General features: G+C 43.4%; 1 protein-coding gene across 13 annotated transcripts in view; it reads right to left on the reverse strand.

Moving 5' to 3' along the window:
- Positions 1 to 17,486, reverse strand: part of CUX1 (cut like homeobox 1) — a 268,600-nt gene that overhangs the window by 148,257 nt on the left and 102,857 nt on the right. For 12 of the 13 annotated variants that reach the window (XM_083806167.1, XM_083806176.1, XM_083806175.1 and 9 more), the window contains exons 3-4: positions 14,031 to 14,078; positions 214 to 292 (exon numbers count right to left, since the gene is read on the reverse strand). In XM_083806167.1, coding sequence (XP_083662293.1) covers positions 214 to 292; positions 14,031 to 14,078 — 127 coding nt within the window. Of the gene's footprint in view, positions 1 to 213; positions 293 to 8,034; positions 13,959 to 14,030; positions 14,079 to 17,486 lie in introns of those variants that run through there. The other variant, XM_083806174.1, reaches the window with a different exon arrangement.

Genomic DNA, 17,486 nt, shown 5'->3' on the forward strand with positions numbered 1-17,486 from the left:
CAAACATTAAAATGTAAAGTCAATGAACAGTTTTAAGAAGTCATGAAGCGTGCCTTAGTTATAGTTTCTTCCATTAGAAACAATATTAGAGAATATTGGTTTCAGAATAAAAACATTACTCATATTTAACTTAGCAAAGGTAGAAAAATGCCAAGCAGCATTCACACAAACATAAACCACGAGATTCTTGGAATACATAAATGATTTGCTTACCTGGAACATCAATTAATCTCTTATAAACATTCAAGAAGGCTGCCTCTGCTTCTTTGCTTCTTTTACCCAATGCGTCAATCTAAAGGGGTGACGAGAAAAGAAGGCTTTAGATTTGTTCCAGTACAACTCCTGTAGTCAGAGCTATAAAAATAAATGAAAATATTTCATATAAAACTAGTTAATACATAAAAAGGGAACTTGAGCCTCCTGTGTACAGCTCCTATAGAAGCAGCCTTATAAGAGTATTTCTGGTATGTCTGTACTTAATGTAATTTAAAGTCCTTTTTCAGCGCAATAGGAAGCATCGATAGTTTTATGAACACTATTGCCTATTATCATTCGTTACTTTAAATCTTAAAAAAAAAAAAAAAAACAAACAGGCACTTGGCAGACAGGCATTCTTCTCAAAAACTTTTCTTTTACCCCTGACTAAGATCTAACACAACAAATGGGAACCGCATGTACTTTGGACATCACGCTCTGCCTTTATTGTAGGAAACATATTTTCCTCTTATTTCCACTAAGCCTGTGAGAAGATGAAAAGCTGTACTTTTGGGTACCCTCTGATACTTAATACTAAATCTCTGAATCTTCTACATGCAAATGCATTTTCTGCTAAAGCTTAAAGCACAGACCATGAAGGCTGTGCTGCCTTGCGCTGCTGAGCTGGAGACAGGCTGCTCTGACTAGTTTCTGTTCTTATTTTGTATTAATACATACAGTACTAATCTGAGAAGCTGCCTGCCCAGGTGAGGGAAAATACTGCCTCCCACAAGCTATTATTTTCTCTAAATCTGTATTTTCCTCTAAAAAATTCATTTTAAAAGGAAAGGCAGCTTTATAGCTCTGAGAATAAAATACTTATTCCACTGCAACTTTTTTTTTTTTTTTTTTGGCAAGAGTATTTTCCTAACGTACTGGAAAACAGAGGATTTACGATTACTAAATATTGACAAAAACCACACAAACCCACCCAGGACTTGGCCCATTGAATTACTACGCCAAAGCAGAAAGAGACAGAAAGGGAAGCAGGAAAGCCTGGCAGAGCTCTCCAGCAGTTTACCGAAATCAGGAAACTAAAAGCATGCAGATTATCGTTCCCATGTTTTAATAAAAAGCAAGGAAGGATCTGAAGAACTACAGATACAAAGGCCTGATATCAATTCTTCTGTGTATTTGAAAAGCAGTTAATATTATGAAACCATTTAAAGGTGCGTACGTCAACATGTACTAAAAAAGGAAGGTCCTGTCTGAAAAACGTCCTTGAATTCTTTAACCACTTTATTGATTCGGTAGATAAGGCAGGAACAATGGACAGAGTTTACTGTATCTGCATTTCAGGAAAGTATCTGATATTTTATTATACAGGAGGGAGGGCAGCAGGGCTGGAAGGCAGGCTGCAGCCCGACCTGCCGCGCCGGCTCGCGGGGAGCTCTGGCGCAGGAAGCACAGGGTGCCAGGGAAAGGAAACGGCGCGGGGAGGAGGAGAGATAAGCGCAGGGCGCTGCTGGGTCAGCCCGGTGCCGCGGCTGTTTGCCTGCTGCCGGAGTGCCTTGGGAAGGGAAGGATCCGGGGGGAGAAGCCTGCAACACAGAGGATGAAAATCATCGAGGAGATGGGTGCGGAGAAGTGCACAGGAGCAGCGTGCAGCACCTCCATGTGGCTTCAGATCCGTCTTGTGGCTGTAAGTGGCCTGTGGAGAGCGGCATGGAGGGGATCAAGGCCAGAAAGCTAAAGTACGAGGCCAGTTGTAAAATTACACACAAGCACAACACACGACGTATAAACCGAGGAAAGGCTTGAGGAGAGGGGTCAAGGAGGAGAATAAGGACGGCAAAGGCATCTGCACAGCGTTTGGCAGCCCCACCAAAATCTGGAGAGAGATGGGGAGAGGTTGTGAAGGGACGAGTTACTTCAGCATGACACGAGGCTGTAGCAGGAGAAGCAAACCAAATTCCTTCTTCACTTACAGCTCCCGATATCTGGATTCATTTAGGCAACTTAACTGAGGCGTACCATGACTGAACCATGACCTATTCTTATAAATTTAAAAATAAAGTACTGGGGAGGTGACAAGCAAGCAGCATAGGCCAAAACGATGTGGACCTGGAGAGCAGCCCCGAGGTCCCAGAACACACCGGCCGTGCTCTCCGTCAGAGTGCACCAAGAAAGGCTGTGGGAAGGCGCCGGGATCTCGGCGGGCGTGTGATGCGACGTGCTGGACAGTGAGGGATTGATGGTTGTGAATAACCCATTTATTAATCGGAATTCAGGCAATCACAGATGGACCGATGCTCATTAGGGAACGAGAACATAAGTAACTCGGAACATTTTCACACAAAGAGTATTTGAAATTAGAATGTGGAACAAACTGCCAGAGCCGGAGAAACACCGGGTAGTGCAAACCATGCTCGAGAGTATCAGCCACCGCTCGCGAGCGGGCGAGAAAGGAGGGGGCAGCCATCAGAAAGGCTTCTGCAGTTGAGATATTTCATGGGTACATGAAGACAGACTTTGAAGGCCAAAGCACACCATATGTTAGACTTCTGGACTTCAGCGTTCCCACGTACAATTTTCTCTCGCTGCTGCTCAGCACAGTACAGCCAAATTTAAATTACTATTATTAAAGACGATTAGCATCACAGAACTCATTCTGTACTGTATTTTGAAAAATTCATTTGCCCCTTCTAGGAAAAACAAGGCTTTTAAAATAAACGCATTTCTATTTCTGTGAAATAACTGAATGGATTTGTTTTCCTATTACAGCTTCTTACATTTTAATAAAGGGCATTTGTACTTATGTTCTCCCTAAATATTACAAAAGGTATGGTTTATTCACTACTCGCCAGTTATATTGGGATTGAAGTATAAAACAGAATTGAAAACACCATATTCCAAGGACATCAGAGATGCTCTGATGGCAGCAGTTTGTAAATCGCTGAACTTTCACACCTTTCTTTTTTTTTTCTCCCAGAATTCAGAACCAGAACCCCAAACAATCCCACCAGGCAGAAAGATTTTTTTAAGTAGTTAAAAAAGAAAAAAAAAAATCAATCAAGCTGCCTGGCTTAAAGTTCTATTAAAAATGAGCTCTGCAGCTATTCTGTATCTTAAAATACATAGTTTTAACCAAAGCACTATGATGACTTTAACTAGAATAAAAAAGAATTAAGTATGCCAGTTTCCAGCTGTGTAAGGAAATATGGGATGAGAAGGTCATCAAAATAGCAAGATATAAATAAAGTCCAGAGACAAAGGAAACAGAGCGCTGAAATGACATGGAAATAAGCATTTGGGAGTTCACTGAAAATTTTTCAATTCAAAGTAAAATTGGTTCGGGAGCCAACAAGGATCAGCTGCAATCAGATCACACTAAAACAGTCAGTGAATATATTATAAAACTCTTGCTGAACATTTTTATTTGACTCTAAAAACTTGAGGGACCCAGAAAGAAGTCAACTTATAATCACACTAGGGTAGTCTTGACATGAGCTTAGCTCCACATCTTAATTTATCTAAACCAGGCCCCATTATGTCTTCTCTTACCAGAAAGAAACAACAGTGACCTCTGTATTCCCCACCACCCCCATAAACATATGTTCACTTTTAAGTTTTGGCATACTATTTGTCTTGATAATACCATTGGAGCTACACTGAGATAACAGAAATGAGACACGAGGAATCCTCCCTCCTTCGCACACCCTTCATCTTCACAATCTCACCAGAGCAGCAAGACGCTCGTTTGAGAGCCGCCCTCCCTTCATCCACCTTATTTTTCCAGGTCAAGTGCTTTCATGAGTTGTTGCCCTAAGTACCGGGTTGCTCCCTGAGGCTGAAAGACACCTTCCCCTCCAAAACCATCTCTCTCCAGCTGGTGTGCCAAGAGCTCCTTGCTCTGCTCCCATTTTCCACTGGCAGAACAGCAGCAGGCTGCCCAGCACTGCTGCCATGCTGCTCTGGTAGCACGGTCAGCCCATTTCAGGGGGCTTGGTCAGTCTCCTGTCTACTACACCTGGCTAAAATCTAATCATCGTCAATGCAATCAGCAGTTTTGTCTCCACATTCAGGTACGCATCGTAAATCTGGCCACGTATGTCAGGGAAGATGCCGAATGCGGTTTCGGATTAACGTTAACTCCTTCCGTTTTAGCTCCGTACAGACAAATTCAAAAAGATGAAAGCAAAACCCGTGGCTTTATTTTGGAATCTGTCACGCTTTGTGCGCCAAGAAATTTCAACATTAATTAAAATCTGATGCCTACTGCACCACAGATCACCTGGACTCAGCAGGCAGATCTGCAGAAGCTGCACGGTTCCTGCTCCGCCACCGCAGCCAGGCAGGCTGAGCGGTTGCGTTCGGAGCGAAGGCGAAGCAGGCAGGTCAAACTCTGCAAGGAAGGTGGAGCTGCCAGGTGCCAACGCGTTCTGCATAGACACTTCGATTCTCCAAACTGATGGGTATCAGCATTTTAACATGCTTGCAGACAAGGTGACCAGCACATGGCCGCGATGAGTTCCTTCTATTTGCATCGTTCTGCATTGCTGGGGTTTTCTTCTGGTTTTAGACTGCTCAGCATGCCAACTGCTCCCTGAAGGGATCACGTTGCTTTAGGTGTCGGTATGGTATTACCTAAGAATTAGCGATTTCCTTGAAGCACTATTAACTTGTACTCACAGCACGAGTCTCAAACACAAGCGTTCACGCAGCTGTGCTAAACATGGATTTTGTAGTCCTGACTCTTCTACTTATCATCATTGCTCTTCAGTTGCAATTCTCACTCTCATTAACAACCTCAACATGAAAGATACTAACTTGTACTGTCCTGCACCCAATCTGGAACCAACTTACCAAGAAGAAATAAACAATTTAAACAGGAATTTATATTGCCGTTCCATTTTTAAACTAAATAGATGCCTTAACGAGAGACACGCAGCCCCCTTTGCACACAGAGCTCCCCTACACATCTTTCCTTGTATTGTTTTGCATTGCCAAGTTTTTTCATTTGTCTTCAATTTCTTTGAGTTACCTAAGTGCCATTAAGAATTGTAAGAACCATATTAAACAAAGGGAAAAGCATGATAACAACTCATTAACGTAACATTATTTTAAGCCATATTCTTGAATAGCTGCCTTGGAATCAAGTGGTGGATATAGCAAGCATTATTAGCGCTACACAATGACATAATTCTTTCTTTTAAGCCATTACAATAGAGCTTAGCTGCTCTCTCACATAAAACAGTACATCAGCTGCTAAGGTGGTGCACTGTAACAGCTCTACAACACACTGCGTGCGTATTAGGGAGCATGCAGTGTATATCTGCAGTTGGCTTCATTTCCCTTTCTTTATACCAACAGGTATCTACACAGAAAATTAGTAAAAATAGAGCCCGGTTAGAGTTTTTGCAGCTGACAGAAGAAAAATTAAAAATATGATTTTATTTTTCTTCTCTGCTACAATTAAAAAATTTTTGAAGCAAAATTAAAAAGAAATGATTCCTGTGCAGCTGCTTAAAGCATATGGTATGTATTTTAGCTGTGCTATAAATTCTTTAACAAAAGTAGGCCCTACAGCGGCTACAATTCCAATCTGTTTAACGAAGCTGCGGGTGCCGCGCGCAGCTACGCTACCTGGGAAGAGCAAGGGAAGAGCACGCCACCTCGCCAGCTGGTTGGTTTAACCTCAAGTTAACAAGAGAGCTTCAAGAGGGACTGAAATCCTTCAACTTTTCAATTCTACTTCCCTCTACTGTGAAACAGCTGCAACCTTGAACCCTTGAAACCTTTTCTTCCTTTCGTGCCCAGATAAATCCTGATTTTCCCAGACAAACAACGCTGCCATCCCCTGAGGAAAGCTCAGCTCCCTCATTCTCACAAGACAGCTTCTTGCTGCTATTCCAGTCTTTGATCTTCCTTCCCAGTAAAACAGCCCAGCCCAACATGTGCCTCAAGACATTGACAGCAGAATGACAGCTTTGTTTAAATAGCTTTTACTATTTGCCACCCTGCCTTCAGATCATTGCAGTGGTGGGTCTGCTACGACTGCTGAACCTCTCCTGGATCCTTCTGTAACCTGCATGTCTTCCTCCACACTTCTCCGGGCGTTTCTGAGCAGCGTTTCTCAGTTTATGCTCTCACTCTGCTCCTCATCCATCTCTCGGGCAAGCACCAAATGGAGCAGCCCGGCTCCCTCCTCCTGCCTCGGGCCACCAGCTCCCGCTCCTCTTGCATCAGATCCAGCGATCACAGTGTTGTAGCATGATTCAGCTCACTGACTCGATGAAAAACTAAGCAACGAAGGAGAGAAAGAATTTATTTTCCACCGTGTCGGCGAGCTGAACTGACTCATCCTGTACGTTTGCTAGACTCAGCACAAGGAGGAGGTGGGCACCCCGGGCTGGGGCGAGGACACTTGCCTACGGCAGCCCCGTGCTGCCATGGGCTGGTACAGCACGGAACCACACTGTCAAAACGTGGGTGGCAAAAGGAGGGTCAAAGTGCTGGAAAAAAAGCCAAACATGTCAGGAAGCAAGGAGGGAAAAAAAGCCACTTTGCAGGTGAATGTGACAGAAGCTCAATTCTTCCAAGGCGAGGCAATAAAGCAGCCGTAATTACCAGCTGTGTGCTGCACTCCCCGGGGACACCGAGCACCTTCAGCGCTGGCAGTCAGCAGCGCCAGGGGACGTGTCCCCCGAGGACAGTAACTGTGTCCAGGGCACCCTGGGGACACTGAGCTGCTGCTGAGGGCACCAGAGCTGTGCTCTTGTCTGGGTCTCAGCTGGGGAGCAATGGGAGGGGAAGGGGCGCCAGCACCACACAACCTCCAACCGGGGGACTTCGGCTTCCTTACAGCCTGCACACCTTAAAAAAACAACACCTTTCTAGCAAAGGGATCAGCAAATTATTCGCTGCACGCTGCTAACCCGAGAAGAACTTGCTGTGTTTGGTTCTCAATGTTGTGCACAAGCACGGGGTGGGATGGAGGACAGCTGCCGCTGAGGAGCACACGGACAAGTTCGGCACACGACACAGCAAAGGGGGACAGGGCAGGAAGGAGAGAAAGCGGTGACAGCCTGTGCCATCCCCCCTCACCTCCAGCCTCCCAGCAGGAAAGCGACTGGCTGCTTTCATCTGCCCATCAGCCTCTCTTCCTGCCTCTACAATAAGCAGTGGCCTGGACCCCACAATCGCTTTTCTCCCTCGAAATGATCCAAACTTTTCTTCATGTATTTTTAAAAATAGGGCAGAGGAATCCTTGCAGCCACGAGCTCATTAACTGCCTTTGTGCAAATCTACCTGCGCATAAATACCAAAATGCAATCTTTTGCTCATATTTTATACTGAGCTGCCCTCTTACAAATCACTGCTGCTTTATTACAGCAAGGCAGAAACAGACACTGGCCTGTATTAAGCCTTGTAGTAATTCTGCAATAAATACAGGAATAATTCTGTATTTGGAGAAGCAGGGACTGGATTATGATGACACTCAGCAGAATACCGCGCCCTGCACAGCGCTCCCATCCCCATTCCTTCCAGCACGCTTCAAACTCTTTTTTTCTTTTTTTTTTTTTAAGGATGAGAAGATACTTCTGACACTGCGAACTGAAACAGTGCTGCCTATCTGAATTTTGCATAAATAGTTTCCCACCACTGTTAGCATTTCACCCAAATGCGTGGCAGCGGCATAGCGGGCCTTAATATAGACAGCCCACCAGCTGCCAACAGGAATTTCAGCACGTTGTCACTTACATAAAAATAAGAGGATTTGGGTTGATCCCCCCCCCAAGTTACCCCAGTAGTGATGGCTGTTTCTGTACGACTTGCCTGCACACCAGACGGGATGGAGATGAACCTGCAAGAGCTTCGGAAAGGTGCCTGGTGCTGGTATGTGTTTGGCTGGCATTCCTTAGCTTTGGGACTTCATCTGTTATCCCAGTAGCTGAATTTCTGCAGTTTGAGAGTTTCTGCAGTTCTGCCCCTTGCTCTGGAGTTAAAACGTCTCTTCTCTTGGGGAGATTTCTGACCCTTGTGGCAGCAGGCACCCTCCATGCTCACCAGGAAGAGCGCATCTGCCTTTGAGATGCTCAAGTAAGTATATTTAAATCACCTTCCTGTTGTTTAAACTGCAATCAAGCCAGACGAATATAAATAAATAAGTATTTGCACACGTGTGTAAACAGAGTTGAAATGCTGCTGAGCTGCTGATACCCCAAAAAGCAAGGAGGGCACGCCTCTGCCCTCCCCAACAGCACTGACACGAAGGCACAGCCCCCGTGCTCCCCTTATACAAAGGAAATTACCTACCACCCCCGCCCTGCAGAGTGGATGCTGAAAGATAACAATTACCCACCAAAAAGACCAGATTTACTCCATTTTGTTACATGGAGTGGTTTAATGGGACTTTCATTGAAGAGTGGCGAGGCTCCGGGCCGGGCTCGGCTCGATGCGAGCTCTGAATTTTGATGTATGCTGTTGACTTCCACAACACAGAGCAATTTGTAATAGCTTTGCCACGCTGTTGTTTTCAAAGCTCCTGCTACATCACAAGCATTTATTTCTGACCACAAAATTACATTTATTCAACAGAAAGCAGCTCAGGGTCTTTAAGAGGTTAACTTCTGGAGTGCTTGGCTGCTCTCCAGCCTCTGTACTCGAATCAGCGCTAACGCAACAGCACACAACAGCACCCAGGCTAGCCGTGATTAATAGAGTGCTGAATACGCTGCTTTCCACATACACACACTTTTCATTCCCTTGCTTCCATAGATCATGGACTTATCCTCAAAATATCTGACTGAAATTGAATTTGGCTTCTCTCTCAACCGTTCATTTCCTATGTTATGCAAGGTTATATCCTTTTCTGCATGAGCAGAACCAAACCAGCTGCAGCTTTTGAGAAGAAAATGTGTTTTCAATTATGAAGCTGGCCTGAATATTGAACCACAGTTCTACTGCTACTCTAATTGAGCCATCATGGAGTGAACCTACAGGAAAGAAATTGTATTAATTAGGTTTGTAAATTTAACATAAGGAAATTAAAGGGGGGAGAGGGGGTATCAGGGTATCAGCTGAGGAATAACTCCTTCCAAAATGCAGAAGGAAAGCGTGTCCAAAGTTCTTCAGGCACACACACGCATTATTAAAGCCCTCCTTCAAAGGCATGATTAGTAGTTCCAGCACACCAAACAGATTTTCAGCTTCTGTTGCCTGCATATGGAAAATTATTAAATTACTCTGCTGACCAAATTAATAGTTTAAAGAGCAATTCAGCTAAGTGGGGAGCCAGAGTGGTCTCATCAGAACGGGAGCACTCTTAAAAGTACTTGCTTTGTGAGAAGAAAATGAGAAATGGATTTCACAGAAACGAAGCATAGCGTGTTGTTTCGGAGTATGTGCCTTAAAGGGTTCTCCAAATGAGGGATTACTGCATTACTGTTGGACAGTACTGCTATGCCACATGAAAAGAATGCTAATGACCTCAGGAAATCCTTTCCCAGCCTTAAAATATCTATTTGATGACTTCACAAATACGGATTCAGACATTAGATTTCCATACCACAGCTTCAGCTCTGTGAATTAACATAGCCCAAGAACATAAAGTTTTATTTTTAAGATTTCCCATACAAATATCCAACGGCTCACGTAAACGTGGTAATGCACAATGACCCAGTGGGTCTGAGCACAGCTTACTGAGGTGGTTGCTTGCCAACTTGGAAATGATAAATAATGATTTTATGATTGAATGATAAAGCTCTTAAGCCTTTCTGATTCTGTCCTGCATTTAGCCCAGCATACTGTGAGCAAACCATTAATAAGATGCATCCTCGGGTTAATGATAAGCAAACAAAAAATGAGATTCAAGACAGAAATGTTAGGAATTTTACACCTCAAGTTAGTGAGTTCTAACCGTCTTGCTCCCAATAAGCTATTTATACCCTCTATGCCTTAAACCTTCCAGGAAAGTTAGAAAAGCTACCCACAGAAATCAAAAGGACAATGTTACCGGCTTTCTATCAGACACAACAGTCTATTGATTAAAAAAGAAGGAAGAAAAAAAAAATGCATCCAATTTCCATTAAAATCCTAAACAAGGAAAAAGTACTATAATGAAATTATCAATGACAAATTAGTAGGGTTTCACATTGCACTAGGAATGCATTTGTGTTAAAATTCATTTCATAATGCTTTACTTTAACTGTCATCCTAAAAAATCCACACTTAAAGCACCAACAATCTGTACCAAAAAAAAAGTTATTTCTAACAACTAATGGAAACTGCAGATTTGATAAGTGGAACAGTTTCATTTGCAATTTCTTTTGATTGAGATAAATATCCACGGAATATGGAATGTTATGGTTTTTGTTTGTTTTGTTTTTTACTCGTGAGCATATTATACAAAGGGACTATACAGAGTGGGGCATGAGGTATCAATATCCATGTTCAAGCTGAGAAGAAAATCTGGCTAAAGTGATCAGTGTATTTATTTTAAAAAGTGAACTAGCCACAGGTTTACAAGCAGATGTCCCATAAAGCATGCTTGGGAGGATATTTAAATATGCGAGCTTAAGTTAACCGCTCTCCAAGTCACGTCGGGCTTGCTGAGGGTACAGTTCAAGGACAGTTTAAGTCAACCTACACTGGCACGGCTGCACTCCTCCTGCCCTTGGCTTTGCTCTTCTGGCCTCTCCCCTGGCCAGCAGGAGCCTCAGCGAGCTGGGTCAGTGACCAACCTGGCAGAAAACTAAGCCAGCAAAAAAAAGGGGAAAAAAGAAAACTTTGTGCTCTCCGCGGGATCATATAAGCAGAAGTGTGGAAGGAAGGCAGGAGGTGGGGAGGCAGTCCAGAGGTAGGCAGGAAGACAGCGATAGCCATGTAAAGCTACCTAAATACCTCTGTTCGTTAGGGAACTGCACCTTGTGATTTGTCTGGCCTTCCCTAGTGCCCTGAGCCCACGGAAGGAGTCATCCCATGTGGCATCTGCACAGGCCTGCTTCCCTTCTGGGGCAGAATGCTAACTTAATATTGCTCTGACATGCCAAAACACCTACTTAGTTCTGTCAGTAGGGAGCAAGAAAAGCGTGGAACAACAGCAGTACAGGGTGGAGATAGAAACGAGGGGCAAAAATGCAGTGGAGACCACATGGTTGATGGAGAAGCTGTGTCGTACAAGAACGTATTTTCCTAGCTTCTGTACAAGACAAAGATGATGAGAAGGTGGTGCCCTGAAGTTCAATAGGAACATCCACAACGCCTACAGGGGCGTGAACCAGAGCACTCCAAGAATATTCTTTACCTGCTGCTCCAGGACACTTCCTCTCCAGCAGAAGGTATCAATTCTCACTACTTTTCCTTTCACCTCTCTTTATCTGAATTACTTATGGTTTTGTTGTTGTCATTGTTTTTTTGTATGCTTCACTGGGGCTGCAATTTGTGAAGTGTCTGTAGCAGAAGCAGGGAACCTCTTACCAGCAGATCACTCCCCGTTTCAATTTCTTCCTCCCTGCAGATGTCCTAGAGCACTTGTGCTGTGACACCAAGACCTGCCCCAGCTACATGGCTTGCAGAGCCATCTTGGGAGAGTAAGACAAGGCAACTCCAGCGGGTTTGGAATGGAGAAAATCCTGTATACACCGAAGGCAATTTGTTGTTGACCTACCTGGAGCATTCATCTCATGATCTTTCAGAAAGCCAGTCTTAACAATAAACAGAGGCCAAATCTATACACTGAACAATAAATTATAACTCAACAGAACAGGCTAATATTCTCAGTATTCTGATTTCTTAGCATTCTTAGTATTATTACTGATGCCCTTAGTATTTTGATTCTGATATGGGAAAGGCAGGGGAGGTTCAGAATAGACATTAGGAAACATTTCTTTGCTGTGAGGGTGGACAGACACTGGAGTGGGCTTCCTAGGGAGGTGGCTGATGCCCCATGCCTGTGAGTTCAAAAGACATTTGGACAATGCCCTCAATAATATGCTTTAACTTTTGATTAGCACTGAGGAGGTCAGGCAGTTTGACTCAGTGAACTTTGAAGGTCCCTTCCAACTGAACTACTCTGTTCTATCCTATTTGTCTCCAAAACAAGGTACAGTAATTAAATCTATAATGAAATACCACAACTGACAGTTAGCTGTTCCGCATTTATGTGCTCAATCACAATTAATTCAGTTCTTTTAGGTTTCTAAAACCCTGTCTAGACTACAGAAACTGGAATCACTGCCTAAGGAGATTCAGCAGCACAATCTTGTGACATATTCGTGCTTCACTTAAGAGGGGATTTCTACCAACAAATGTTACCCTTGTAATTTATGAGATTGAATTTATACCAACATGAACTTCACTTTTACATTAGTGAAGCAGATCTGTACAAGAGGAGTGTGCATGAACCACACCAAGGTAATAGTGAACTGTCTCCAATGGGCAAGATCTAATGGGATAATATTCCTTCACTAAGCAAAATTTTGATTTATGTTTCTTACTTGATCTTCAGACATTCCCTTCATTATAGAACAGTGCTGAAAGCATACATACACTTCAGTCAGTGCTTTGCAAGCTTGAAACTAAAGTGGAAAGGTTTTAAGAGCACTGCAATTCACTTGGAACAATTTTAAAGTGTAAATTTCTATTGGCAAATGGACTCACACAAGTCATTCTTTGTTCTCACAAATTGCTATTAGATATATCAAGGACAAAGTTCTCCTATTTATTTATTTATTTCTAGCAGTACGTGGGAAATTGGATAGTAAACTAAAAAATACCATACTGCTTTGAAGATGAAGAATTATTGTCTATTTGGGATACGTATTTAGCAGGAAGTACAAGTAATCAGAAATGCAACCCTCATTACAGATAATAGGAGTTGTGCACTTAACTCCCTGGGCAGACTTCTGAAAACATGCTCCTGAATTTCCCTGTGCTCTGATGGGAACTGTAACAGTACAGGATCAGCTCACAACTTACTACAGACTGAGAAATTAAGAAGTTTTGCTGCTGGAACACAGCTGACCTTAAAAGTAGGGCTCTGCAATGTAAAAGTGCAAGCTAAAACCTAAACCTACCCCGCCACCCTACCCCCAGGAACTAATCTTTATAAAGAGAAAAATAATTTGCAAATTTCATCCATGGCTTTTTCCTAGAGGCAGTACAACAGCTCCCAGCCGGCCCTCGCTCATGTGATGTGAGTCCCTCAGTGCTGTCCACAATACTGCAATTGGCCTAGCTGCCATTTCCTATAGAAGTTATTTTTTCTTCAAAAATAACAACAGTTGGCCTTTAAACTTGCGATGACTCTAATCACATGTTTCTCAGTGGAGCAGTGTGAAGACAAACCAAATAAAGAGCCAGCACCAGAGCTCTGAACACTTTCTGTTGGTTTTCCAAAAAACACCTGCTAACTTAAGGTTTTCCAAGAAGTCCTCTAGAATACAGTCTTTTACAGCTGAAAAGGTTTACACTAGAACTATTTTAATATCCTTCATATTTTTGTATACACACATTACATTGCATTCATTAAGCATTCGAACTGTCGAGTCGCTGAGGCATACCAAGTTATTGTGTGCCACCTGAGTCACAACAAGAGCAAAAGTTTACGCTCAAGTATGCCAAATGCAGAGTGATTTGACTAGCTGAGCTTGTCCAGCACAAACGCCGCGTATCACAAATACATCCAGCACACAGCCAAATGCAGAAAAGCTGAACCCCATCAATGCTCCCTGCTCACAGGTTCCATCCCCACCCGGCCACGCTGAGAGACTGCGGGCACGCTACTCACATGAAGCAAGATCAAAAGCATCAAGAGAAGCAGAAGCTCTTACCTCTCCTTGGAAACTCTTCAGTAATGGAGCTACCTGTTTGCGAAGGTCCTAGAAGACAGAAGCAAAATATTTCATCAGAAAGTGTGAAAGGCTGTGTTGTCGACAAGTTCTTCCCAAGCCTGTTTTCAGATCTTAAGTACTGCGTAAGACTTCGTTGTACCTTATGGGGGCTCTGATTAAAGTAAATGTAAATCCAGAATTCATTTTGAACAAGTCTGAATTTCCAGTTTGATGTACACCTGTACCTGTTGCAAACAGCATTAATTAACAAAACCGAAAACTGTAGTGATGTTAGGTAAGCACTAAACACCTTCAGCTCATAATTCAGCTGAAACGCTAATACGATTAGAAGTAAATGCCTCTATCTTCCCAAACAGCAGCTACACCTCTGAACTTATGCTGAAGAAATTTCCACAAATGGAAGCCAGGCTTGAAGGAAGATGACTCTGGACCATCAGTCCAGCTAAGAGTTTTGTCATTTTGTAAAAAGACAAAATTATTTATTTTCTGAAGAGTGCTATGACTTCAGTCACTGAGGAACTGGAGATAGCCATACTGAAGATGGGAGCATTGTTTGTTGGTTTCTGTATAACTCAAAATTTCTTTTTCCAGAATTACAGCACTCTTCACACTACAAAATTCATTAAAATACTGTCCACTGAACCACCCTCATAGTTCATAGCATAGTTTGACTTACCAACCGAGATAAATTAGGACAATGGTATACATCTATCTTTTATAAAATTCTCAGTGGCTCTGCTTTTAAACCAACGTAGGCCTAATTTACTTACTAATTCCCAGCTGGGACTTACAAAACCCAGATGGGGCTGGATTTCCCAGCCTTGGAGGGTTTCGTAGGCCCAGCTGCCCGGAGCTGAGGAGCTGCTGAGGGCCAGGTGAGAGCAGGGGCCTCCAGCCCAGCCCCGTGACGCCCCAGCAACACAACCGGGGCAGTCACGAGCTGCTGACATGGCCGTGAAACCTTCCTTGCTTCCCACAGTCCCATAGCTAGACTGAAGCTCATGGAATAGGGTCATAAAGACATCTTTGAAGTATTTTCTCTCTGTATTAAAAGTGCCCATTGAAGCTTTGGGCATTTCAGAAAAGAGGGTCAGCACAGAAAGTTGGGAAATTCTCTCTTCCAATGCAGTAACGCGTACTTTTACGTCCCGCGTCTCGCAAGAGATTGGGCATTAAACCACACACCAAAATACCCTCAGCCCTGGGTTTAATCTGTTTTGCTGAAGGAAAAGAAGGCTTTTGAGAGAAGTGGGTTTTGTCATTTAAATGACAGGTCACAGAGGGAGTTGGAGAATCGGGAGTTCTCCCTGAGAAATGGCTCGGGGGGCCAAATGCCAATGGAGCTATCAAAGACAAATGATCAGCCAAATTACACTTCTTCCATGGTTACTGCATACCATACAGCTAATCCCCACCACGATGAGGGTAATGTCACAGCTTTATAAGCTCATTCTTCCGTACCAAACCAAACAACGCTGCTCTTCTTAGACCAAGTCAACTAAACGTTTCCTGATCTTTTCTGTCGTCTATTTTTGGACAGAAAAAGGGTAGATACTGTCCTTGTGTACCATGACTGTCAATAAATTACGCCTCTACCAAAGCAAGCTGGCAGGTTGAGCAGCTTTTCCCACTTCCTGACTACGCTGGGAGCCCAGAAGGCTTTGCACGTTTTATAGCGTATTTTCCTCGTAACGCGACGATGATGACATTGAAGAAAAAAACAATAACCATCAATGGCAAAATAAATGCCTACATTCAGGGCCAAAATCTGGCGTGCCAGGTTTTAATGCACAGTGAAATTGTAAACTGAGACCTAAGACTTACAATCAGGACACTGGCATCCTTTTAAACTTCATAAAATCAGGGAAAATTACACCATTCAAGCAAAGCAACATTTCATGAAATAAAAATCTCAGTTCATAGGAAATCATCGGGTTTAAGGCTCCTGGTTCCTGGTATCGCCTCTGAATTTACTGACTGGTTTGGCGCCAGCCAGCAAACTGATGTCAAAGCTGAAAGCAGAAATATAGGAGATCTAATTCAACACCAGCCCCAAGCCTCGTGCTTGCACAGCTCGTAAGCATCAAACATTATCCCCACTGCCTAAGCACCAGAAATCACCCAAGATACTTTTGCAGACGACACAGCGCCGCAGTGACATTCAGGAAAACAAACCACGGCTGGTTGTGGAGGCAGAAGATGTAAGCATTGCTCCTCTGCGTGCATGGTGAGCCCTAGCAGAGCCTGCTATCGAACCGTGTATCTTGTATCTGACGTGCACTAACTTCTGAACGTGCAGAACTTTTTATTTCATGATCATAAACCATGTCCGGACTTTGCCTTCCTATTCACTTCTGATAACGAGTGATGTTGCTGTTCGTTGGCTATGGAGGACAGAAGAGAGAGAGGAGCAGGAAAAGGAGGGGAAATATGAGGAGCATCCCAAAGCCAAAGAAACAGCTGGTCAAGCTGATAAAAGGGGGGAAAAGCCATTGAGTACAAAATCTGATTCCCAAACATCCTTCATTTAGCAAATTCAGGATGCTAAAGGCTCATCCCAGCAATCAAAACATTACTGAGCAAAATTCATGCCATAATGGCAAAACATTATGCTTGGAAATGTAGGCATAATGGGAAAACGGCTTATGCTATGGAAAATGTAGGCAGCAGCTTCTGTTGTTGGTAAAACTGTTTTAAAAATATTTCAAAACAGAGGAGAAGGCAGCTCGAAGTATTTCAGTCTCACAGGCAAGCAATCGTTTGTACAGCAGTAATCAATCCGGGGCAGTGGTGGGACACACTGATCGGTACAGCACACTTTAACAGCGCAAAATGCTTTGACAACTTGAAATCTTAGCCATAACTTTGAGATCTGCTGCAGCTGAACAATGCAGAGAGAGCATCCCCTTTCCATTATCTGCCCAGAGCAGACAGGCAAAGGGAAGTAACCAGAAGGAATTTGCTCCAGTGTTTTAAATGCAACCAAACATGCCATGCAGGTAAGTGGGTAAATGGCAGGCAGCGCAACAAAAGGAATACACCCCTTCCTCACACCGGTTTTGGCTGTCTCCCTCTCCTCCCCCTTCCTCCCCCCCGAAAGTGCTTTTAGGCTACTTCTTTAATTCCTTCCTTGGCTAACCAGCATCAAAACTTTCGACAGTTCACAACAAAAAGGAAGTGAAAATAAACACACACAAGTCAGGATTACATGAGCCTCAAGTCACCAGCTAAAACTCTGCCGGTGAGATTTATTTTTGGCAGTTCGGAAAAATTCCTCATCAGACTTTGTCTCAAAAGCCTGTATTAACATCAAATAGAATTTTACCTTCTCTGCACTGAACTGAACAGAAAGAAGGACATTCGGTTTGGACCCGGGGGAATCTGTAGCGTTGGTTAGCAAGGACACCATATGATTTATTATCTGTTTAAAGTGTG

This window comes from Anser anser, assembly GCF_964211835.1.
Source record: "Anser anser genome assembly, chromosome: 20".
Classification (NCBI taxonomy): domain Eukaryota; kingdom Metazoa; phylum Chordata; class Aves; order Anseriformes; family Anatidae; genus Anser; species Anser anser.